Source organism: Lactuca serriola, chromosome 9, assembly GCF_051521515.1.
Source record: "Lactuca serriola cultivar US96UC23 chromosome 9, Lser_US96UC23_V15, whole genome shotgun sequence".
Classification (NCBI taxonomy): Eukaryota; Viridiplantae; Streptophyta; class Magnoliopsida; order Asterales; family Asteraceae; genus Lactuca; species Lactuca serriola.
Genome location: NC_136416.1, coordinates 10,884,952 through 10,912,203, shown reverse-complemented (window position 1 = coordinate 10,912,203; position 27,252 = coordinate 10,884,952). Strand labels below are relative to the sequence as shown.

General features: G+C 33.1%; 1 protein-coding gene and 1 pseudogene across 1 annotated transcript; both read right to left on the bottom strand.

The window, feature by feature from the left end:
- Positions 1-6,280: 6,280 nt before the first annotated feature.
- LOC145074540 (uncharacterized) lies at positions 6,281-7,828 on the bottom strand. Its single transcript, XM_079020894.1, has 2 exons — positions 7,185-7,828; positions 6,281-6,529 (listed from the first exon to the last, which is right to left on the bottom strand). Exons 1-2 carry the CDS (start codon positions 7,746-7,748, stop codon positions 6,509-6,511), a joined length of 585 nt encoding a protein of 194 aa, XP_078877020.1. The 5' UTR covers positions 7,749-7,828; the 3' UTR covers positions 6,281-6,508.
- LOC145075331 (uncharacterized) lies at positions 7,813-18,874 on the bottom strand (annotated as a pseudogene).
- Between the last annotated feature and the right edge of the window lie 8,378 nt (positions 18,875-27,252).

The following is a 27,252-nucleotide window of genomic DNA, read 5'->3' as shown; positions in this document are numbered from 1 at the left end:
ACACACCATAAACCAGGGTTTAAGGCAATGAGGCTCTATAATCAACTCAAGGGTAGTTACTTTATGCTTCACAAGGCCAAAATGTATTTAGATCCGAAGTAGCAACCTCAGATCTGGTTTCTAACTCATATGAATATCTAAACATGGCTTAAAAAGCCCCAAAACTCACAACTAGAGTAGATCTAAATGAAGGAAACGACTTAGTACCTTCAATAACTCAGAAAGGTTCCACAAACTCTGGATCTAAGGCCGACCCTTGAAGCTTCAATGATTTCCCCCTTCCTTCTTCCTTCAAATCATCCAAAAATGGCTTGGAAGCTTGAATGAGCAACAATGGGGCTTAGGGTTCGGTGTTTTGGGTGAGAGAGGTAGTAAAGGAACCCTAGGGGAGAGAATGAGACGTTTAAATAGGCTCCAAGTCCCGGATTTAAGGTTTTCCTCGCTCAGACCAGACTCGCCGAGTCTCCTTAGCCAACTCGCCGAGTCGGCCACTTACTCCTTGACCCGGATCCCGCTCGGACTCGCCGAGTTCCTCCTTGGACTCGACGAGTCGTCCCTTAAACTTAGGGTTTCCTTTCCTTTCTTGGCCTTCCTGACTTTGGGTGTTACACTATTCATAAGTTAGAAGCTTCATCTAGCTAGACAAGAGTAGCTAGATTCAGCTACTCATAATAGCAACTAACATATAAACACAAATCAAAGTATAAGAAGACATGTTCATAAGTAACAAATAACTAAACTAATTGTGGACCTTTTCTCTCTTATGTTGAAAACCCTCTTCAAAACCTTTTCCTTATGCTAAAATCGACTTCTGGAACTCTATTCTTCAGCCAAAAGTCCTTCAAGTCGTAATGAGCAAAGGTATTTATATTATCTCAAAAATCCCCGATCACGTCGTGACAAATGATTCACTTCGTGATCTTTGAGTAAATCGTGTTCGGCAAGGACTCTTTCTTCGCGTACTTATCTTCTGGAAAAACCGAGACCACGTCGTGACCTTGTGGATCACATCGTGATTATTGTAAATTTCGTGGTCTTCTTCATCTTTAATACTTCAAGTCTCCAATGTTCCATAAATTGTCAAATCCGGTCCCTCTCTTCGAAAATACTTCACTTTGGCTACAAATAACATTTTATCCTTATAAGTATTATAATTCTATGTAGATAACAAAAATAATAATAAAAATGTAGATCAAAATTGCCTAAAAATATGTATAAAAATGGCAATATCATCCATTGTCGCTCTCATCATCTAGACGCCTCTGCAACTAGTGAGGTAAATCGTTAGATTCAATATTTTTTTCATTTGATTTTTGTCAACTGTCGATTTACTCCTTCCTGAAGAGGCATGATTCCTGCATCAATTTTCGACTTGCACGCAGCCTGTTTGACAGGCTTCCAAAGAGACTACCTTTAGACGCTTGAGAGCCTACCATCTACAGGTTGGAAGATGCTTAATTTATGTCTTACTTTTTCTATTTTTAAAGTTTGTGGAGATGAGTGAGGGATATGAAGATAATCAAAATGTTGGTGAACATCGTTCCTCTTTCTAATCAGGGCTCTTTTTCATTTGTCCGATTTCTGGGTGAAGTATTAACCTATACACCAGATGATTGAATATATTACTTAACTCTAGAAGTTCAAGTGATGCAGCCTGCAGGGTCTGATTTGGCGTAGATTACTTACATCAACCCACTAGAAGCAGAACCGGTATGCTCACCACTCTTTCATTCATGTTTTAATTATGTTTCTGATACACGTCACAAATTTCCCACGTTCAAAATTTAGAATGATAATTTTAGAAGTGTTTCCGTTTTATTTGGATTTCAATTATATACTAGATTATAGCCCGCGTTAAACACGGGAAACGCGTAAAAAAACATATAATCGTTTACAGATATTGAATAAGGATTATAAAAAAAATATATGGTTATTGGTATTATTGAAATGTATAGAAAATACATTGAAAACGATAAATATTTATAATCATTGAATGACCTCTTTATAGACAATATTTTTTGTTTTATTAGTTGAACGACCTTCCTCGTCCCATATAGTTATGATATTGTTATATAATTATAAACATTTTAATTAGAAGTTCATTCCATAATAATGTTACCTAATTTAAACATATATTGACAACCAATATACCGTTTTTTCCACTACATTTAATATTGACAACTATTTCATTTATTCAAATAAAGTTATATATTATAATTTATAGAATGTTAAATGTTATATGAATTTAATTTTAGTATATTATCAATGGAGATTCTTTTCTAAATCATGATTGGTTTATTTTAAATTTATTATGAATATAAGTGCTAACTTTTATGTTTGTTCTTATTTATTTGATGTTCGCAAGAACTTTGCATTAGTTTTGGTGCAACTTTGAATAATTTTAGTATATCATCAATGTAATTTGATATATCTTTCAATTATATGAAATATCAAATAATGGCATTTCATTACTATTATGATAATTTAGTTTATATATTATATTTTTATTAATCTTAACGATCTTATTTTTTCTAATTACCGTAACGCTTTTACTAATTGTACTTTTTACAAATCTCCTAATATCTTATACGGAGTAATTTTTATCTTACTTTATAATTTTTCATAACTATGTTATTTTCAAGATTGACTGTCTTAATAGTTTTTTTTTCGGTCTATTCAATTTTATATTTCAATGTACAACATCATCGTTTGTATGTATTCTGAAATTTCTCTTTAAAAATGTTTAATGTTTACAACTTGATATTAATTTTTTTTAATAAACCCGTGTAATAATTATGGAATATATATCTCGTTTTAATTAACATTTACTTCTTTCATTAAATCAAATTCCTCATTAAACGGATATATATTTTTGGAAAGTAATAATTATAATGGGGCAGCATTATCAAAGACGTAAATGTTTGATATACTTTTGGAGGAAAAAAAATCAGGATCATTAAAAAAATTTATATAAAGAAAATACAAATTTAAATTTGATGAAATTATTGATGAAATTACTGGCGAAAATTATTTTGGAGGGAGTTGTATTTTTTAAGGTATAATAATATTACAAAATTCAAAATATGTATATTTGTTGTGTAAATTTATAATTTTTATTGTTACTATATAAAAATAAAAAAGCAGGTTGATATGATATACAAAAACATAATAATTTCAATGATATTTTAAAATTATGCCAAAATTAACCGGATTCTTATAACATAAAAATTAAAAAAAATCAAACTCATCTCTAATATATAAAAGTAACATTTTCGTAATTAATGTCAGTTCCCAAGATAGTTAATTTATGTTTTGTTAAATGTACGTAATATCTTTTTCTGTTTAATTGAAAAGTTTTAGAAAAATAGTTAACTGATTTCATGTAATTTGTGACAAAAAAATCAAAATAGGAACAAAAAAAGAATCGAAAAAAATATAAAAAGCGAAAGAAGGTACTGACCTTCTAGTGCACAAGAGCGAATGTTTGAAGCAGAGAATGTTGATGAAAGTTATAAGCAATAATAATGATGTTATAGGAAAATTTTTGAAGAAACGAAACGATTGAAAATAAGTGTGAGCCGCGAATTGAAGGATGAATCGTATATGTATGTGATAATTTGAATCTGAATTTTTGGTATTAATGATTTCCTTATAAAAATAGATTTTATATTAATGGTTTACTAATATAAACAGATTTATATTAATGGTTGATATTAATGCTTTGATTGAAATTATTTGTTAGTAATATGTTTTTAAAATTGACCATATTAAAATCTTAATAACTGGAAATTCAAGATTTAAAATATGGAAAGCTTTTATTGGAATTAAATACATTCCATTTCAACGAATGTAAGTTATTGTTTGACGATTTGAAAACATTTATTGGAATTAAATACATTCTATATGGGGAAGATGATGTCAACAATTTGATCTAAGGGTGGAAAAAATAAGATTGAAATACAATCAAGGGTCCAGATTATTTAAGATGATGTCATAAGGTTTCTCTTTTAATAATATTTAGAGATTATAGTATTGGATGCTTTAACTCATGTATCTGGTTACCTGTTTTTCTCCATGCTCTTCTTTCTGAAAGTTCATTTTCAATTAAGATGCACCAAGTAAAGGTTTGATTATATACTTCTTTATGATAGTGGTTTGTGGTTTCCAAATTCTCAGCAAATTTCTTAAAAAAAAGTATTATTATTCATGTAAGATTATTCTTTTCTCCTAAATACATTTTACCTTTATTATTTTACAGAAACGCATAACACAAATGATAATTCGTGTTGTTACCTTCCTATTTTTTGGTCATTTTTATGATTAGCTCCATAAAATATTACCAGAGTTCAATTTATTTTCTTTATATATATATATATATATATATATATATATATATATATATATATATATATATATATCCCTTTTCATGCTTATGGGCAGTGAAAACTTGCTAAGGAGCTAGCACAGTACCTGAAGGTGATTGTTTTTTTTTTAAACTTTTTTCTTGACTTTTTAGCTGCATAAAATGCACTTTTTTGAATTTATGAATTCACTTTTAATTTGTTGGAATCGGGAAGAAGGTGTGAATGTCACTGCGAATTCATTTCCTCTCTGTACTTACTGATTCAAGTGAGTTTTGACCTCTCTTTCTTAGAAGTCAAAACCATCATGGATGTTTAAGTTTTACACATTTGTTATGATGTTTAGAAGTTATGTTAACAAAGTAATTTTATTCTCAACCCTAAACATGAATCTCTTTTTTTTTTCTCATTAAATGTTGTTTGAATTTCAGTTGATTTCCATCATACTAGCAATATCACCTGCTAACCAAGATATTGCAACATCTGATGCTATTAAACTTGCCAAAGAGTTTGATACATTAGGTATGTTTGCCATATTTTGTCAAAATAGTTATTTTTCTCGATAGTTTTTCTTATGATGTATTTCTAAATTGATCAGGTGAAATGACCTTTTATATGTTGACAAATCTTTACCTCCTAGACAATGGAACCCCTTAGGTTAGCCTTCTTTTTCTCAACCAACCCCACATGGCTAAGGGATCCATGGGTTGGTGTGCCTACGTGGAGTTTACTTTTTACAAACTTCTCTCACATATCCAAAGTGTTTGGTTAATTTCGGTAGATTCTGTGACCACGTATGTTCTTTTCTGTGATTAAGGACCATAACAACCCCTTACTACAACTGAGGAAGAGCTTGCAAAACATTTGACAACTTATGGATTTACCTCTACCCTTAAAGGTAAAAATGAAAAGTCTTTTTCACTTTAATTAAAGAAATCAATTTTCATATTGCAATATGCATAAAAATTTGATCTTTTTCTCCTTTTCTATTGTTTACAGAAGGATAACCATCTTAGAAATGCAAAAGTGATGTCAGCCCAAATCATTAACAGATACAAGACACTTAGAGGAAATGTACAATAGATACAAATGTAAGTTATATGTTAACCATTTTATTTACAATCGTTTATAACATGTTAGTTACATCTGGTAAAGTACATTGTTATTTACAATCAATATATTCTTTACAACGGAAATATGTTTTTCAACGGTTATTGTTAGCTATTTTTTTATATTATTTTATTTGTTATGATTCTTATTGTCGTTTTTGGATTTTTACAATTAGACGGGTCGGGTTGTTATTTAAGTTGATTCTTCTCAAAAATTGTGTATCGGGTCCTCAATAACACCTAAGAAACCTAAGAAGTGTTGACTCCCACGATTTTGTGAGGTGTCTATAGAAGATGATATTGGTAGTTGACTTCAAATTGGTTTTAAAGTGTTCTATAATGTTTTTTTGTGGCTTGCATTTCTTTTCAAGTTTCCACTTTTTATATCATCGTGGTCCTAAGTTTTTTTAGAGATAATTTGAAAATATAAACTAGATTACGCATCTTCTAAGAGTTTGTACATATATTTATGGTTCGAGTATATTCAATTTATGGAATCACAATTCACATAGTATATTCATGTTTTTTGTCTATTAAACGATCTTTAATTATAGTAGGGGAAACAGATTATTGTTTGGATACCATAAACCAAAATCTTACTAACTCTGACCTTGTGGATGGTTTTATGTGAACGAATAACTTGCAGTGCTAACATTGAGCTCTACATTGAGTAATTTTTTTTGAGTTTTAAATTGACTGAAGTTTAATTTTCAGTCTTCTTTACCCTATGTTATGTATGCAATAAAAATATAATTATTTTATCTTTAAAAAAAAAAACGTTTATAAAAAAGCACAGATATCAGCACCACATAGGCAACAAAAGAGTCTATTTTATTTCTTTTTTGTTGTAACCTTGTAGTATCATTTTCAATCCATGTCAACCAATCAACGTGCTAATTCTTTTGAACAAATGACTCTACTTACAGAGTTCAAAATACCCAATAAGAGCACAGAATACAACCAAACAACAATCCAATCCTTTATAGCATTCATTATCTGGTCTTTCAATTTCATCCTACCAATGCAGGCTCTGTTTGCTCAGCTTAGTCTTCGTTTTCCCTGTAAGAGCAAATATTTATATCAGATGCATATAACTTTCATTAATTATCTTACAAAAGTTATTCAGATACAAATCCAAAGCTTAATCTTTCCTACAAAAATAGATTTTGTTTTTTGAAGCTTGCACCAACTTCTTCAGTTTTAAGTATTGAAGTCAGATATATGCCAACTAAACATGAGTAAGGAACATGTGCATATCAGTGTAGTAAAATCAGTTTAAGAAATCTATGACTCGCTTTTACATGTGACTCGGTCGAAAAATCGGACAAGCCATATTTTATATGTTTTTACACTCAAGTCATCATCAATCTTGTAAGACCATCTAGTCTACTGAAATCTAGGGGGTGTTTGGCTTGGCTTTTCAAAGCCAAAAGTACTTTTTGAAAAAGAAAAAAAAGCAAAAGATGTTTGGCAAAATGGTTTCTTTTGAAGTTTTTACATAAGCAAAAAGAACTTTTTGAAAAAGTCAAGAAATCCTGACTTTTTGTAACTTTTCCAAAAAGAACTTTTGAGGTTTAAAAAGCTAAGCCAAACACCCTCCTAATATATGTGAGAACTTAAGTCCAACATAACCATAATATTCAAATGGTTTTTCAAAGTTAGAGATAAACAAGTTTGGAAAATAGCAAGCCTTAAAATAAATAGAGCAACTAACCTGCCCCCCTCCAGCTGGAAAACACCTGAACCTTGCCCTTGCCCTTGCTCTTGCTCTTGCCCTTGCTCTTGCTCTTGCTCTTGCCCTTGCTCTTGCTCTTGCTCTTGCTCTCCCTCTCCCTCTCCCTCTCCCTCTCCCACTTATATTTCTCTTCCGCTTCATTCCGGAAAGAGGGGCCTTTTCTAACAACTGCAAAACTTCGGGATCTACAGTGACCCCAAGCCCTTCAGCATACGCAGTATACTCCTTCAATTTAGTATGATTGTATTCTTTTTTAGAAAAAAAATTCATCTTCTCCTTAACCCATTCTTTAAGTAAATTTTTATCTGTAGAATTCAGAGACTCAATCTTATGGGCTGCTATCGCTTGCTTCTCAAAAGCGTCGATACTAGCAACCAATGCAGCATTATGGGAAGCTGTACTTGGGTCCTTCTTCATTTGCAAAGCCATGCATGCTTTGCCTAAATCACCTTCACTCATCTCGACATATGCACCTGCAGGCTGCAATGAGCCCTTCAAAGCATTAACCTTCTGTATTGCAAGGTGTTTGTTTTTGTCAGACATATAGTCTTTCGCTTTATCATTTAGCTCTGAAAGTTGCTTGTTAAATGCGCACAGACAAGCAGCTTCAGCCCAAGACAATTCGAAACAATCTTTTCCTACCGACTTTATGAAGGAAAGCCTTCCCTTCTTCTTTATTAAGCCAATCTAAGAATCCGGCAAACAGTTCATCCGTGCACTCAGATGCATTGTACCACAGCAGATCGTCAGTGGCCTTCCTCAATATCTCATCCAGGCTCTTGTCATCTAACTGTGTAAGATTTTTGGCAGTTGCAACAAATGTTACCATCCTTACACCAGCGCGTACGATTCCCTCTTCTGTCCAAGTGCTTATCTGAAAACCCTTATCTACTAATTTTTCCAATTCAGCAAGAGCTACTGGATTCAATCTCGTCATTATCTGTGTTAAACCAAAAGAAAAAGATCAGAATAAAATCAAGACTCTTAAGACTTTGTTTTCCACAAGGTCTGAGTTGAAAACGGAAAGAGACACATATCATGTAACAGTAACGTGTTGGGGTTTCAGGTTTTGAAACCAAGTACTAAAATAAACCAGAAACTCATTAACAATTGCAAGAACTTGCAAGAAATAATAGAGTCCAATAATCATATTTACAAAAACCAACACCAAACAATAAGATGCATTTGGGTTTTCAGGTTTTGAAAAAAGGTATTAAGATAAACCAAAACAAAAAAACAAAAACAAAACAAAACAAAAAGGTATTAAGATAAACCAAAAAAAAACTCGTTAACAATTGCAAGAACGTATGAAAGAGAAGACTAAAGAACTTGCATGAACGTATGAAAGAGTAGAGTACTGTGATCATATTACAAAAGCAAACATGCATATTTAAAAATAAACAACAATCAATATACGATTATGATGCAACAGGGGTTTCAGATATACCACAAACTCGTTATCATTAGAGCACGGTAAATTGGTTTTAAAAAACAAAAATCAACGTTAGAAATATTATAATACGGTAACAAATCACATGCAAGGGATTAAAACCCTATGAAAACGAAGATCGACTTACAATGACGAAGTAGATCGACTATCGAACAATAATCGCAACCACAAAACTCGGGAGAAGACGATCAGTAGAAAAATGCGACGAAATTTCACAGAACGGGGATCTTCAAGAATCCGCGAAGAACAATCAATCGTACAGAAGATGTTGGGGTTTGAACGAAACGAAATGCGACGAAATGTCACAGAATGAGACTCTTCAAAGAACGATCGATCGTACAGAAGACAGTATTTATAATCAAGCGTGTGCGTGTAGCTCTAGCTCCTTCAGTCCTTCCGATAGACCCTCAACACTTTGTATACTCTGCACTATATAAATTATACTATTAAATATTAATATAAATTATACTATTAAATAAAAACTGAGATGATTGAAATTACGAAACTAAGGTTGAAAATATAAGGATGCTTATCTTTTACACCTAGAATACGGGCGTAACCAAAATAAAGAACTAAAATAATTCGAATGATAGCTAAACTGTTCTAAATCTCTATAATTTTAATTTTAAACTACAATAGTTTTTATTAAAAGTTGGATCATTAATCAAAAACATGTCTTGTAACCTGAAAAATATAATTTTTGAGACCTGTTTCCTTTTAATCCAATTCTAAAATTTTTGAGATTTTTCTGAAAGAAAAAAATAGGTTATTGTAATACCTTTTTTACCCTTATCATGATTTATAGACACAAATTCACTCGGTGATATTTTTGTTTTGGGAAAAACCTTTGCAACAGGATAAAATGCAAGAAATAGCAACCTACTTTCATTTATTTGTTTAATATTAAGTGTACAACATCCTACTTTTATTTCTTTCTGTTACAGCAATATACTTCCATTTTTTTCTTATTAGGATTACATTTTGCAAATTCTACCCAGTTATAGCATTGTACTTTTCAAAAAAAAATCCATAATAGAAAGAAATGAAAATAGGGTGCTATAATAAAAAAATCAATGAAAGTATGTTGCTATTTCTTGTGTTGGACCCAAAGATTAAGCATAATTGAACTGAAATATTAGGAAGCATACCTCTGGTGTTGCACTATATGCTTTCCAGAGTCGCATATCATGGCGAAACAAATCAATGAGAACCTATACCAAAATCACATAGAACATGTATAAATAAACTATCTTCTCTAAAAACAATCCTAATTTACATGAATCTGATAACCATATTGGACAACTAGATAAGGATTGTAGAAAAAATGATTACCAAGATATATATATATATATATATATATATATATATAAAATACATTCACACTGATGTTTTACCTCAGATCGCCTTAAAAGAGTCACCAAAACTACAATCCACTGTTTAAATTTGACCGAGCACATATGAGACGAGGAATTCTGCATCCAACCGACTTTGCAAGGTTCCCATTTGAGGCTGAAAATAATAAACAAATTTTGTAAATGCAAAAAAAAAAAAAAAAACAAATGATATAAGAGCGAGTCCATGTCCCACCTTTTTGGGTGGGAGATGTCATCCACTAAGTAACAAACGGGCCCTTAGGGTCAAGGTCATCAAATATGGAGTGGTGATAGGAAATTGATCTATTGTAATAAATGTAAAATTACCTTATTACCCCAAACTTAAATCAACTGATTATTTGATTATGAGTCTTAAGAAGTTTATGTAAGAAAAGGAATACCTTCTGGCTTATCAATTCGAGTACAGAAGCAAAATTCTCCAAGCGAGCACTTCCATTGTAAATATTCCTGTAGGTAGAATAGAATTTATGGTTATATAACGAGCAAATTGCAGAAAATAGCAACATACTTTGCACTTTCGACCAATATAGGCAATTGACTTTACTTTTTTACCCATAATAGCAGTATACTTGCATTTATTTACCCATAATAGCATCGTACTTACAACTCTTTACACAAGATAGCAGCATACTTAAATTTCTTTATTGGTAATAACAGTAAGTAACAAATAAAGTACAATGATCATATTGGTAGTAAAATGCAAGTACATCGCTAGTATCGATTATGAAAGAGGCAGAGCTGCTCTTACCACTTGATCAAACTGGGCGCCTTTCACAGACACAACGAGCTCTTTCCCACCCAGACATCAAGTAGCTAGCATGAATGTCTAGAATATTCTTTACAGAAGTAACATGTGCACTCTGCTCTTTGAATGAAAAAGGTAAACCGATTAATACCATTTAACAGCAACGTGAATCACATGTAAACTAGAGAACAATTACCTTCTTGCCTCTGCAGACTGTTTCCTATATATAACTAGAGGGAAAAAGAAAAAAAATATCCTACAAATCTTGGAGATAATTTATCCGAATCTGTTGGCGTTGTAGGTTCATATTGCAACATTAAAGTATTGACCATATTACCCTTGACACATTTACGCACCAACTCCCCAGCAAGCTCGTATAAAGATTCATACAGCGTTGCCTGTAACAACCATAAAGCACAATATCGACTCACAGGTGCCCCTTCAAGCCTTGCAATAACCTTCATTCACCCACACAAGTCAGCAAAATAAATCAAACTTAAAGCATCATTAAACCACAGAAGTCAAACCTACTCACTTACAGGCATATAGCAAGCTCCAGTTTGACACCATCTCCTTTCGAAACATTCTTCAAACAAGCTGGATTACAGTATAAGCAACAAACAACATATTAATTAAGGCATATTGTGGAGAATAGCAATGTAGTTTACCCTATCTATCAATATAGGCAATGTACTTATATTTCTTTGTCGATAATAGCAATGTATTTTATTTTCGCCTATAACAGCAATCTACTTACATTTTATATATCTACCAATATAGGCAATGTACTTTATTTCCTATATCTACCAATATAGGAAATTGTAAGTACATTGCTATTATGTGTAAAGAAAATGTAAGTACGTGAGTACCTCGATATTGTGAGACAGAAATTGGTAAAAAAAAATGTAAGCATGTTGTTATTATAAAAAAGTAAATGTAAATATATTGCTAGTGTGGATAAATAATAAGGTACATTGTCTAAATTGGTAAAAAGAATAAAGTACATTGCTATTTCCTGTAACTTGACCTATTAATTAAAAGATAAATCCACAAGTAAAGTTGGAAAAAAAAAAAAAAAAAAAAAAAAAAAAAAAAACTTACTCTGTTGATCTACCAGCAGCAGAAAACAAGTCTGCCCAATGTCAACCACCAACTGATTTCTGTTTGCATTTTGGCTGTCAACAAAGTTTCAATAAAATGTGAGATACTTTAAAACAGAAAAGAAACAATGTTAGAATTACCTGGAAATTTCAGCTTCAAAAACAGTAAAAAGAAGCCACTCTAAGCAATGTGAAAAATGAGGCTTCTCCTCCGATAATCGAGCCAGTTGTAAAGCTTCTTCACTTTTATCTCTCTGAACAAGACCAACAATTTATAAGCCGGTTTTATAGAACTTTACCATTATTTTTACAGTAGTATGATCCATTTTAGTAATACTATAGAAGCTTAAGATCCATGGAAAACCCATTTTAGTAATACTATAGAGTACTAATATGGACCATTGATTCAACAAGGGCATGGTTGTTATATGCTTTGATTGAACCTTTTTTTTTTTTTTTTGTAACTAATCATTCCCATGCAACGTGTCAACTTGTGATTGGTGAGTTTTTTTTTCCAACAAAACTTATTGGGTAAAAAAAATGACTTTATTTTCTATTAAAAAAACTAAATAAGCCGAAATTCCTATTTTTTTATTCTCTAAAGCTAGAGACCAATCATGACATATTTTTACAATTCTAATAATTCGAATCATGAATCACAACTAACATTATAATTCAAATAACGAGTTTTGGAAAACAAAAATGAAGATGTCATGATCAGTCTCTGTTTGTGGAGAAAAGTACAAATTTTGATGTATTTAGTTTTTTCTAACAAAAATAAATTCACGTGTATATGTCAAATAAGTTTTGCTGGAAAAAAATAGCCAACCATCATGTGACGTGTGGCATTGGTTAGTAAATTAGGGGATTATCTTTTGCCAAAAATACCCTCGATATTAACTTACATGAAAACCCATTTTTTGAGACAATTACAAGATTGACACTGCCATTTTCGATTTTTTTTTTTTTTTTTGTCCATTGATTTGATCAAATCAATGGATCAGATTAGTCCTCGCAGTTCTTAGGGAAAAAAATGGGTTCTCACTTGATCCTTCTTCTTATTATTTTATATTAGATAGCAGCAAGGATGAAATTTGAAAGCACCTGAAGAAGGTGGTGAAGTAGGCAATGTAGTATAGTTTGAGTTTGAGGGGATGGCTCAAAACATGGAAACTCATGCATGCTGAAAATGTAATTCCAACTACAATTCCCACGTTTGGAAGCAAACCAAGTGGATACACTTCACGATCAAATTCAAGCTCAGGATCAAGCTACAACAATTTTACAATACGATTATATTTTGTCAGAAAAAAAAAAAAAAAAAAAAAAAAAAAAAAAAACATTAATCTGTGCTTACCTGTCAGAATTCTTCATGTTTATAGGGGTCCGCACCTGAAGATGGATACCAACCCTGTAACCAGAAATCATGTCTTATATACAATAAGGACAAAGTGGTAAATTTATAGAATTTTGTAAGATTCGAAAACTATCTATCACCTGCATTCCACGATGGCCATAGTCCAACCATGAGACTTCTTCAATCAAATTTGTTTTAACCACTGACCGACTGCAAGTAACCCAAAACAATTCTATAGACTCTATACGCTCCATTTCACGACCATCAATTAGATCAAGTAATGACAGCTCCCCATTCGCCCTTAGTATCAATCATCTGCAATGAAAAAAGAAAAACAACAATTAATAATTAATGCTTTAATATACACAGCATTACCATTTATATGGTTTACTTAGAAGCAAAACCTAATGGGTTCTTTTTCTGATGATGATGCATCTTTAATGGAACCATCACTTTCTGGTTGATCGGGTATAAAACGCACTGCAGCAGGGTGGCACTTTGCAGTCATGATGGATAGCTCTCGTACTGTAGAAAGATGTTTGTCATTTTATCACTTAAAAATACAGGAAGAAACTTAAAAGACTAAAGTTAGTGCATAACACACAAGTCCAAACCTACAAAAAAGGTAAACCCTTAAAATTTAAATAAAAGGAAAAAACAATATGGATCTAAATGAAGGTCTTCAATTTATGAAATACCGATTAAAGTGGTCACTGAGCTTTCTCGTGTTTTTTATACTTGTTATGCAAATCTCGTTCAATCTTAAGTCTGAATCCATAAGGAGGCGGAGGGAGAAAAGGGCAAAAAGTAACAAATAGTGTATGTATGCATTACGCCAGATTTTTTTTGCTTAAACCATTAAGCCATTCTGTCCAGATTAAGTTAAAATGAAACATCCATGTACAGTTGTCCAGATTAACTCCTTACCTTAACCCATTAGTCAAAAAGAAACAGCCCCTAAGAATCTAACTGTGCATAAATTGCTCACATGTCGGATGTATCGATGTTGTTGCAAATAACAGCAATCTTCCCCATCCATAACAAGCCTGTAAATTGAATCTTTTGTTCTTGAGTCACATCCCCAAAAAATCTCCATCTATTTAATCGAATGTCATATAAAATCAACCCATGAAGATCAGAAATTGCCAAATCCACAATCTAGACAATGACTAGAGAGTCATCCACTTGATAGTTGCACATGACGGTGGGAGGAGATATGGGTTGCTCACAACAAATTTGTCGGAGATTTTTAATAGTGTCCGTGCCCGTTTTTTACCAATCACGGCTTGTGTTCAACTTACTTTTTATAGATTGGTGCATTACTTTGAGGTGAGACGCCCTTTAGGAAATAGTTCACGAGCTAATGGAGATGCATATACCCTTCATGTTCTTGCTAAACAAGTAGTTTTGATGTCAAAAGCAAGTGCACATTCCTTAAGATCTTTTAAACAAGAGAAATGTATATTTGAGTAGATAACTCAAAGACGAAGATATGTGCAAGTAGTTAATTTGGAGCAAAAAACTTGCACATGTGGTAAGTGGGAAGTGTTTAAATATCCTTGTTCTCATGTATTAAATGCATGTGTCACACTTTCTTTAAATAGTTGGTAATATGTTGATAAATGTTATTCATTGTAAAATATTGTGATACTTGGGCTTCTGAATTTTCCCCACTTCCTCATGAAGTGTATTGGCCACAATCAATGTTTAAAGAATTGCTTCCAAATTTAGAGCTCTTACGGAATAAAAAAGGTCGTCCCCGTTCAACAAGGCTTCGCAATAAAATGAACATTAAAGAAGGAAGAAAAGCAAACCATTGTGGAATTTGTAAGCAAAGTGGTCACAATCGAAAAAAATGTCCATCTAAATCAAGGTAAATTAAGACATTCAATATTTTTTTTGGTTCATTCGTACTACCTTTTATATATATATATATATATATATATATATATATATATATATATATATATATATATATATATATATATATATATATATATATGCAGATAGTGGTTATCGAATCAAAGTTATTTGGAATGTTTTTTATTTTCTTTTGTCTTTTGTAACAAACAATTGTTGGGTTTGTATTTAAAATATTTTACTTATGAATTTTTTTTGTTTGAGATGATGTTTGTTGGTTTAAATTTAAAAAATTGTTGGTTGGTTTAAATTTTAAAAGTAATTTCTTGGTTTTTATAAGAAGATTTGTCAAATATAATGATGCTTGTAAAAAACAAATAATAAACAGTAAAAGCAAAGAAAAGCTAAAAAAATTATTATATTAAATAAATAAAGAATTTGTTATATTGAAAGTTTAGACTTTAAAGTGCAAATAAAACTTTATTTTGTGGTCTATGCTCGTATGAAAGAAGGAAAAAGCATCACATGTTATAAAAAAATAATATAAAATATTAAATAACCCTATATGTTAAATATGTTTAAAAGTAGGGATGAGCATACGACCCGTGGGACCGGACCGGACCGGAAAAAAACCGGGACCGGACCCGGACAGAACCGGATTATCATATTAATGGGCCGGTTTTCGGGTTTGATTTTTATCAATAATCGGGTTTCGGGTTTGGACCGGACCGTACCCGAATTAAGGATTTAATCCGGACCGGACCGGAAAACCAAAAATTATTTTCTTTTTTTTTATCGACAAACCGTAAGCAAGAATTACCAAAATAAAAAAAATGTTGTCTAATTGAATTGATTCGGCCTCTCTTGTGATTCACATTATAGTGTCAATTTTTTTTTCGACCTCTTCTCTTGATCGTATTATGTTGTCGATTTTTTTTCTCGAAAAACCAAAAGTTACTTCCTACTACATTTTTTTTAATAAAAATAGTGCAGTTGTTTTAAATAATGCAATATTTTTTAATAAAAACAATGTTGTTAAGTGTAATTTTTTTTTTTATAAAAATAGTGCAGTTTTTTATATAAAAATAGTGATGTTAAGTGCAAATTTTTTATATATAAATAGTGTAGGTTTTTTTTAATAAAATAGTGTGACTTTTTACTAACGTTTTTATTTGTTTGCATACACCTCATTTGCACGTATTCTAATTAGAGTCTCGCATCGTACCATTGTATTCATCATCTTTTATGTATTTTTTTAGTTGAATTGTGCAAACAACAAAGATATGAATGATGTATGTTACAAAATAAGATTATAATTTGAAATACTATGCTAGAGAGTGACATGACAAATAAAACCTGAAACCGTAAACAACAAATATATGAAACCTAGTTTGGTACAGGGTTGGACCGAAACCGAAAACAATACTACTAAAGTCTAATTCGGTCCAAAACCTGAAACCCGGTTTAGTACCCGGAACCGGACCGGACCAAACCCGGACCCGGTACACTAAAAAACGGTCCGGTTTTCGGGTAAGGTAATTCACGATTTTCGGTCTTTGGGTTTTCGGTCTTCGGACCGGTCCGGTCCGGGTTCGGCCCGTTGCTCATCCCTATTTAAAAGTATACCTATATGGTAAATAAGTTTTTCAAAAACACTTGCATGGTCAAAAACTCATTCTTGCACTAATTTGGTAATTTGGTGTATACCGTGTATTTCATATGTAACAAAATTAGGCACCGTTTGATAGATGTTGATTTGGAAAATGTCTGTCTGGATAAGAAATCCTGACAGAATAAGAAATCATGTTGTTTGATTGTACATCTGACTGAATGTGCTGACTGATGAAAAATAACCAATTTACCTTGTTGCTATATATAGCGATGGATGAAGTTGCTGAATAATTATAAAAACATACATATTGTCATACAAAATATAAATTACACACAAGTTATTTAAAAATCCAAATAAAAATTATCATACAAAATGTAAATTAAACATAAATCATTTAATATACAAATAAAAACATAATGAAATTTAAAGTAATATAATAATTTAATGTAAAGTAGGTGAAAGTAATTGATTTGCAATCTGATCACGCAAAACACGCATATATTGAATGGCATCTGGACGACTGGACCCCATTTTATGTGTTGTATATTTTATATCAATTCCCTCGCCTTGGACGTCAGGGGTAACCATAGTGTTCTCCTCAAAATTTATAAACATGTCATCTTCTATATTATATTTCCTTATAAAATTATGGACCGCGACACAAGCAATGACTATATCTCTTTACACTGTAAAAGGATAAGGAGCCATTTGTTTTAAGATTGGGAATCTCGCCTTCAATACACCATAAGCACGCTCAATAACATTTCTAAGTTGTGTGTGAGCATAATTGAACCTTTCTTCTCTAGTTAAAGATCTGCCTCTTCGAAAATCGGCTGACCAATATCTAATATTGCGGTATGGAGCCATAAACCCACAGGTGTTTATATATGCGGCATCACAAAGGTAATATTTATCTGCAAATGAGTGTGACACATATTATATAAAGAAGATAGATAATAAATGTTATATAAATATTACAAACCCGGTGGAGGAAATGGAAATCCAGAAGTCGAATTGAATGCAACTTCTTTCAAAACTCTTGAATCATGTGCTATACCCTCCCATCCAGCCCAAACAAAGCTGAATATCATATCAAAATATAAATTCCTATTACATTTTGGAAACATTCTCCTTTTCCTCTTCTCATATAATGAGTTTGTTGATCAATGGGTACAACCACATGTACAAGAGTTCCATCTAATGCACCTATTGCTCCGGAAAAAATCTATTTTAACCGTCTATGTCGTCCCGAGTTATGTCTTGTTGGATTAGGAGTTGTTGGTACTATAATTTCTTTTGCAAAACACATCATTGCAGTTAGGACCTCATGAAAACATTGATGAATCGTTTGTGTGGAGTGATGAAATCTTCCCTTAATCGTGCAAAAACATTCATTATGTCCTATAACATGTAAGAACATAACTATCTTCTCTTCAATGCTTATTGTCCTACTAGTTTGCAACCAATTTTTTGGGTAAAATGCTGCATAATAATGCAAATGCCTCTTATGTAAGATGCATCAGATCGTAACATTGTGTAGGGTCTCCGTATATCAAATCTTGCGTATACGCATACCCACTTAAATTGTTATCTCTAATTCTATGAATTCTGATTAGCCTGCGTTGGTTTGACCTCAACCAATAAAACACAAGTAAAAGGAAAGCTACAAATTCACCATCGAAAACCATATTTGACTTGTTACAAACAATTAAGTAACATGTTAAAGTTAAAAAAATTCATGCACCAAAAAAACAAGTAAACATCATCCAAAGTAACAAAAGCCATATAACAAAAAGTCATATTCAGTATCCAATAACATATCATCCAAAGTAACAAAATTCATATAATAAAAAACTAGTAAACATTATCCAAATTAACATCCAAAAAAGTCATCAAACATAGCATCCAAAAGTCATGCAAATAACAAAAAGTCATGCAACAAAAAACTAGTAAACATCGTCAAAGGTAACCATACTTCCTACCCGCACGCATCACCCACGACTTACAACTAGTATGCAAAAGTCGTAACCAAACTTTCTTAACATCGGCACTTTCACCATTTAGCAAAAGAGCGGTCTTGTGCCTTTCATCTTCTTCTCCCCGTTCCATTTTGTTCAACTTCTCCATACACACATTAACATCATTGTCCATTTCACTTTTTTTTCCACTAACGACCTTGAAAGCTTGACAATCTCCTACTCAACTTCTAATGCCCTTGCATCTTTTTTTTCCACCAACTATTTTGTTTCCACCAACTTCCTTATTTTTTGAACGCCCGAAAGATTCTTCACTTGCACCTATGTGTTGTGTTGAGGTTTCCGTTGGAACATCATCATCAAAATCATGGGCACTAAACTCTTCTACAGGACGAGGGAGTGTAGAAGATGTCCCCCAACTTTGAAAGTCGGTTGATGTCAAGCCTTCAAATAGTTGGATGTAAAGATCAGGGAACAACAGAGGTTTAGTTTTCAAATACAACAAGAACTTGTTCAACTGTTTACAATTTTTATAAATATTAGTATTTGTTATAAAAATTATCATACTGGTACCTCTTCCTTCCATTGTTCATCGGTCAAATTAAATTTATTTTTTATAGGATTGTATATATTGTCAGTTTTGTTTTTCAGCTTCACCCAAGTAACATATTTTGATTTGTAGTAGTCAAAGTGGTTTCTTATTTGCTTCTGATCAACCTCTTTACCGTGTTCGTTTATCAACTTTTCGCGTATTGTCTTCAATGAACTTGCTTTAAGCCCAGAACTCTCATGACCATTAGTGGTTAGTTCATGGATACATGCATCAAGAAACGTTTTGTCATCACTCTCGTTCCAAACCAACATCCTAAAAAAATTAATATTTAAAGTAATTTATCATAGCTTTTATAAAGATCAAGAACAATTTTAAACATAAAACAATTTTGAACCAATGAAGTCAACATCATCCTAAATAATAATAGCACAATTAAAGTAAAAAAAAATTATGATTTGATAACTTATACACAAACAATTTCAAATTTCATAAAACATCAGTATTCAAGTAATTCAAATCATGACAAAGGCATAAACCAAGATCCTAAAACGTAAATATTTAAACTAGTTTATCATAACTTATATCAAGATGAAGATCAACGCCGAAATTGCTTTCAATTCATAAAAAATAATAAGCTAACAATTAAGGTCAACGGTATCAACATATACCTAACAATTTCATAATATTTTGATTTTGATTTCATAATATAACAAACATAATTTCTAATTTTATAGCTTATAAACAAAAAGAACTTCAAATTTCATATCTTGTACACAAAGAACTTCAAATTTTAGTTGTTATACACAAAGAACTATAAAAAAAATAACAAAAAAAACAACTTTCAATTCACATTCAATTTTCAGAATTCATAATATTAGAACAAAGAACTTTAAATTTCAGTTCTTATACACAAAGAACTATAAAAAGAAAAAAAAAAAAGAACTTCAAATTTCATAACATCAAAGCATAAATGGTATCTGATTTTAAAAATTATTAACAGAAAAGTAGAAGAATAACTTACATGTTTGATGAATTTATGTCCGGAGAGATGGCACCGAGACGGCGTCGACCGATGGAAGAGAAATTTGTTTGGCGGAGGTGTCACACCCCAAAACCAAGAACTACGGAAACGTTCAGGGGTGGAGGACGTCATGTGAAGTATCATAACAATGCAAAGTAATAAACAAACAACAACATCATCCATTGCATTAAAAGTAAAGTTTTAATACATGTGTGTTCGTTCATAGTTATAAAACACCAAAATATGTAATCAAAATAAAAGACGAGTCTTGTCTGTGCTCCGTCTTCTCAAAACCTGGTCATCGTACCTGTCTACTGGTGACCTGAGAATACAAGTTATTTTGAAAGTGTAGATCAACATAAAATTGGTGAATTCATAAGTATTTTAGTGTCGTTCTTTTGGAAAGCTGTTATGAAAGACATGCAATTGTTGATGAAACATTTGATATAAGTGTGAAAACCCTATAAAATCTCATATTTCTTACTAGTATAAAAGGTAGTCTTCTACCAATACCATAATGTTTTGAAGCTTGCATTTCTGTGTAAATGAATGTTTTTCCCCATGTGTGACTATTATTATAAATATATAGTCTACCTCATCGTTTATGTGAATGTATCACAAAATAAAAGTAAAAGGGAAATCATATAAGTATTAGTCTACCTCGTCGATTATGTGAATGTATCACAAAATGAAAGTAATGACCTAATAACTTAAGTATTGTCCTTTGGTACTAGGATAAACACGGCATAGAAATTATCGAATAGTATAACTGTAGACATCCGTAGATGTGCATTTTCCTCTGTTGCTAACAGCTGGGTGTAGGAATGGTTAGTCCCGTAAAATATATATAATAGTATCTACTCATATAATATGTAATAGTATCTTATCATATAGTATCTATGTAACAGTATCCATGTAAAGGTATTCATGTAAAAGTATCTATTCATATAGCATTTAGTATAGACTCATGAATGAACTGACTCTGGTGTAATTCCTTGAAATAGGAATAATGTTTTGTATCCTCTAAACTATTCATATAATAGTTTACTGGAATGTAAGTTGGGTGTTCAAGTAGGTTTATACACCCTTGCTAACCAAGAGTGTTGTAACTGAATGGAGAATGTAAGCTCTCATATTAATACATATATTTAAGAAAGATAAGTGTATAAATATGGTGTTTAATAATGAGTTGAAAGAGGTTTTGTAAACATTTAAGAGTTTTGAACAATAAGCAATAATGACTTGATGTCATTTCTTAAAACATTTCAGAAGTAAATCATTTGATAACAAAGTATAACAGTCAAAACCATTGTTTTTATCACATTTTGAATTATGTGAAATCAGTTGATTGAAAACCCAGTTATAAATCACATTTGATTGATTCTATAACATGTTGTTTTCTACTTGTATTCCCCCCCCCCCCCCCCATTAAAGAATTTAAAAACATTTAAAAGGTTAATTAAGGGGTATGAACTCACCTGTAGTGAGTGGTATGGATGAACTGATGAAACATGATTGCTAGGTGTCAAGTGAAGACTTGAGCACACACAAGGATCCTAGTTACATATAATGACACATATATGTATCTAATTAGTCTTTAAACAACTAATTAACAAAGTTAAGTCACCCTAGGACATGTAAAACACTTTATATAAGTGTTATAAGTGCTAAGTAGTGCATCTAAGTGTTGTAGGACAAAGCCATTGAGTTTAGGGTTCAAGAGAACCCCTTACATGAGTTTATGCTTTATTGACCATAACTCATTGAGTTTACGGTCGTAAACCCATGAGTTTACGGCCGTAAACTCATGCTTTCTTGACCATGAGTTGTTTTGAAGGCTTATAAGTCCCTATAAGCATTTCTACTTGATGGTTAAGCCCTCGGAAGAGATTAGGGCACCATTTCCCTCCTTTGAGGAGTTTTCGGCCCTAAGACCATTTCCTTTTGGGTTTACTACCGTAAACCCTTATGGATTATGGTATTTTGATGTTTTCAAGTCCTAAACATATAAAGGAATGAGTCTAGACTAGTTTCCAAAGCTTGTGAAGGGACTAGGGTCACTTTGGCCCCTAAATTAGGGTTTACGCTCCAAGGTGTTCTTGGACCGTAAACACCTTTGATCTTGGGTTTCAATGGTGTTTTCTTGATGTAAAGAAGTGTATCAAGCCTTAACATACTCTAGGATAGAAGTACTTACAATATAGAAGCTTGAAAAAGGTCCAAAAGTCCAGGAACACTAGTGTGTTCTTGGTGTTCTTGGTGAAACTTGAAGAATCAACCTTTTGGAAAGATTTCATGGATAGAAGTGTGTTAAATCACTAGGTTAAGTGATATACTAACTTAAAAGGGCTGGAAACACTTACTAGATGAAGATCTTGAAGAATTCTTTGGATGATACTTGAGAGAGTTTGAGTTTTTGTTCTTGAAAGTTGGAAAAATGGTAAAAATAACTAAGTGTCACCTTTATACCTCTTTCCTTTAGGGTTTACGGCCGTAAACTCCTTGTTTAGGCCGTAAACTCTAAACTTTTGATGTTTCGGGACTTTATTGTTGCACAATAAACCCTAGGGCATCCTCTCTCCTGATATCTCCTAAGTGGTTAATCCTAAAATACTCAAACTTATTCCAAAAAGCTTGAAAGTTTCCAGAAACTGTTTTGACTTCTATTGAATTGACATGTTGTACATAATATAAATTTCGGGTTGTCACAGGAGGTCCGACCAGTGAGATAGCGAAGGTCCGAACTTCGACCTTTTTTTGGCGTTCGATGTGAAGCTATCAATGAGGCAACCTTTGTTTGGGTATAACGGTTGTGCTTTTCTAACTGGGAAGGGAACGAACGATGGAAGAAAGAATAAAGAGGGAGGGGTAGGATTGTCTAATTTCCAATCAGCGATGGGTAAGCAACTGAGCGAGAAAAAAACTTGGGCCAGCCAATCTTACCGAGAAAGCACAAATCAAACACTTTAGGTCTGACCGAGTCAGCCCAATTCGCTGACTCGACCCCAATTCGCTGACTCGACCCAGTCAGACATCTATCAAACACACCCTTAGTTATACAACAATACAAGTCCCAATGTTAATATGTGTTTTACACGGGCCTTATTGGTAGGAGCCAAAAATAACAAATTTTTAAGAAAATTGTCGCACCACCGACACGGCGGACAACATTATTTCCTCATCGGCTCATTCTATGTCTAGTATAAGTATTAAAACAATTGTGGAGCGTGGAGCGTGGACCAATTTGTGTATTTTACATTTCTCTCACTTTTTTTGTAGTTATGTTCCTTTGTCAAATACTTAATATCGTTACTTTTCTCATTGTATTTGTATTCTTGTCTCGCTTTAGCTTCTTACCTGCGAGTGCTTGTCTTTTTTTTAATATATTTGACGTTTCCAAAAAAAATATTGATAGGGGGCCAAAATTAAAACTTCAAAAAATAACTCTATAAATATCGAACTAACCACAAAATTAACAAACTTATTATTTTGATCATAGTGAGATTGTTTTGTGAAAAAATTAAATGTATTTATTGTAACCAATTATAATGATGAAATTAACTAACAATCTAACATATATTTTCATATAAAATAAAATAGCACTAAATAAATGGACATATTTAATAAACATAGTTATACTAAATTTTATTTAACTATTTGATATCTTCGTTATATAAAATAAAATAAAGTATATATATTCAATTTTGATAAGTTAGTAGAATAAGCAAACAAATAGTATATAAAAAAATAAAAGTTATAGAATAAAATAAAAAAAAATAAAATAAAGAAGTGAAAGAGAATGAATATTGAGAGAAAGAGAAACAAAAAGAGAGAAAAAAAAATGAAAGTAACGGCCCGAAATTACGAGGTAAAAGTTTCATTTCTAATTCAACTAAAACGTTAATTATCTTTAAGTCAAAAATCAAAATTCCTTTTCTAAACATTCAAAAATGCTTTATAAAAACAGTTATCAGAGTACAATCTAAAAATCATCATGATGTGGAAACATGTGTGTATGTGTTGCGATCAAGCTGGGTCCTTCCCTTTTGAACCGGAAGCACCTAAAACCATAAACAATAAATCGTAAACACAAATCCTAGTGAGTTCCCCAAAATACCACCTACCATACATACAATAGAGAATGTTATATGTTAGCCATAGTCTTGCCATTATGCCATGAGCCATATCATGGTCTTGTCAGTATGCCACTAGTCGTATCATGGTCTTTCCTTGCCACGCCAGGGGCCAATACCCTGGGTCTTACAGACAAGTGCCAAGACCCGCCTCCTGGTCTTCCATGCAAGCATCACAAAGACAACAAACATACAATATACAACTAACAATCTACTTAATTGTTAGGGTTCGAACCCTGGTCTTGCATAAAAATTTGCCAAGAGCCACCTCCGGGTCTTACATAAAATGCCAAGGATCACTCCTTGGTCTTCCAATAATACATAAGTCAATGGGCCGAAATTTGTGCCTTAGACCCAAAGTACAATGAGGAGACTCACCTCAAACTTCTAAAACCCACAAACAAATCTTTGACTGCAGATCCGCTAAAATTCTTGCGCTATCAATCACAAAATAACATCCAATCAATAATTAGATCCTAACTCACACTAATAGTCCAAATTAGGGTAAAAGACCTTTTTATCCTTTCCCCAACTTATCCCAAGGCCAAGGCCCAAACTAATTGCCCCAAAAGCCCAAATTCCAAAATAATCACTTAAAGCCTAAATGTGGCCCAATTTTCCGAATTGGGCCCAATCCCTTTCATGAGCCTTCAACCAAGAGAAGCCAAAAAATATCAACAGCCCAACAATAAAATTATGATGGCCCAACAAGGCCCAAGACAACCAAAGTCCAACATGGCCCAAAACCGAGAGCCCAAAAGACTGAAGCCCAATCTACTGAGTACGCGGGGCATACTCAGCTCATACGCTCAGCGTACTCGCTAAAGGGCTTGTACGCGTAGTGTACATGTTTGTACTCCATACGTACTCACCAAATTGGCTAACTTTCCAATTTTAACTCTCAATTGATTAAGACTTCAACCCAAACTCAGATCTAACTTCCTCAAGGTGGTTCATCACGTAAAGTTGCCAACTTTATGTACATGCATGGTTTAATGGGGCTCTAGAACTCAAAAGATCTTAATAAATGACTTAACACATGCATGAGACCAAAACCACCATAAAGTTTGCACCTTTATGCTTAAGAAACCCTTAATGTGTCCAGATCTACAAGGATAAGCTCCAAAAACGACCTTAACTCACAATCACCAACCAAAGGGACCAAAATGACCAAAAACAATCCAAGGAGTAGATCTATAAAATAAGATGACAAGCGTTGAACTTTATACCTCAAAATCCACGAAATGAAGGTGTTAAATCTGGATCTCAAGGCCCTCCTCCAAAGAACGAGTCTTCAAGCCTTTTCTTCCCCCTCAAGATGCACAAACTCCCCCACAAAAGCTTCAAAAGAGCTCAAAAGCACCACACAAAGGCTAAGGATCGAATTAGGGTTTTCAAAGGTATGTAGGCTGGTTAAACAAGGCCCAAAGAGGCTATCTTATGCTTTGTATAGGGTAAAAGCACTAAAATTAGGGTTTCTAATCTTCTCACGTACACCCATCGTACACCTAACGTACTCAAACTTTCCCAAAGTTGGCAATTCAGCCCCCAAGGGACCAATTCTGCAAACAATACACCCCCAAAGGGTTTGAACCGAAATGTACAAAGAACCAAGCGTTACAACTCTCCCCCACATAAATTAGATTTCGTCCTCGAAATCATTCCTTACTATCTCAGACACGCCAGACAACCTGAGCAACACAACCACAACCTCGAGCATACAACAGCCTTCCCAAAGGCAACCGACCCCAACCCTACCAGGGCTCTCCAAACCTGATGATGAATGAATCATTTCTCAACCTAAATTAAGCCCCTGTAGAAAACCACTTATACCTTACCCAAAATCTGAAATCCCAAATTGGTTTGACTCCCCGACAGACCGCCCATACTGAACCACTACCAAGTCAAATCCACTTTGAATTCCAAACTAAACAAAACACTCCCAATCCTTGATTATCTCGTTGCTTCTACTGGGAACAAAATCACTATCCATTCATTGTTGCATAACACTTTTACGAGGGCTTAGATAATCCTTCGAGTAGAAGACACGTCCCTGCAACAGTTAGACTCAAAGGAGAGTTGTGCAGCAAGGTCGAATCAATTACTCTGAAATTATTTAATCCAAGCTGCAAGTGACTTAGCATATTCACCGAATAACTAGCGACTCCACACACGTGTCCCAAATCCCTGATACCATCCCGAGCTCATCTTGATGCCCCCTTAGCTGCTTTCCAAAAGCAACCGAGACTTCCCTGGTCCCAACTTACCTGTAAAACAACCTATTCACTAGATTTCCACCCGGTTGTTGAGACAAATAGTCTTACACAGTTACACCAAGCGACTTCCAAACGAAGGCCTCATCTGACAATAATTAACCTAACTATCTCACCACGATGGCTCCAACAACCTTTCTGATCCAACCGATCATAACCAAGCATCGAACTTGATGCCACCAAATCTAATGCTAAAAGTGAATGCTACATGACAAACTGTAGTCTTATATCAAAACCGGCCTCATACGACCCACCACTTCCTTAATTCCATGAATGTTGTGGCCTTCCTACATTCTCACAAACTGACCTACCCTGGTCTAAATCCTATCTGAAGAATTCTACAATCCAAATCATAGATTTTCCATGCTCTCACATCTACTCAAAAACCGGTGAATGCTATAGGTCACCCACAGTCTTACAACACTCCTATACCACCTGTTAATCTAGTAAATGCTACGGCCACTCCCCAGTCTGACAACACTCATATATCATCTGCCAATCTATCTATACTCATCCTTAGTCGAACACGCAATAGAATATACCCTAATCAGGTGTTCGGGTCATGCTTCGAAC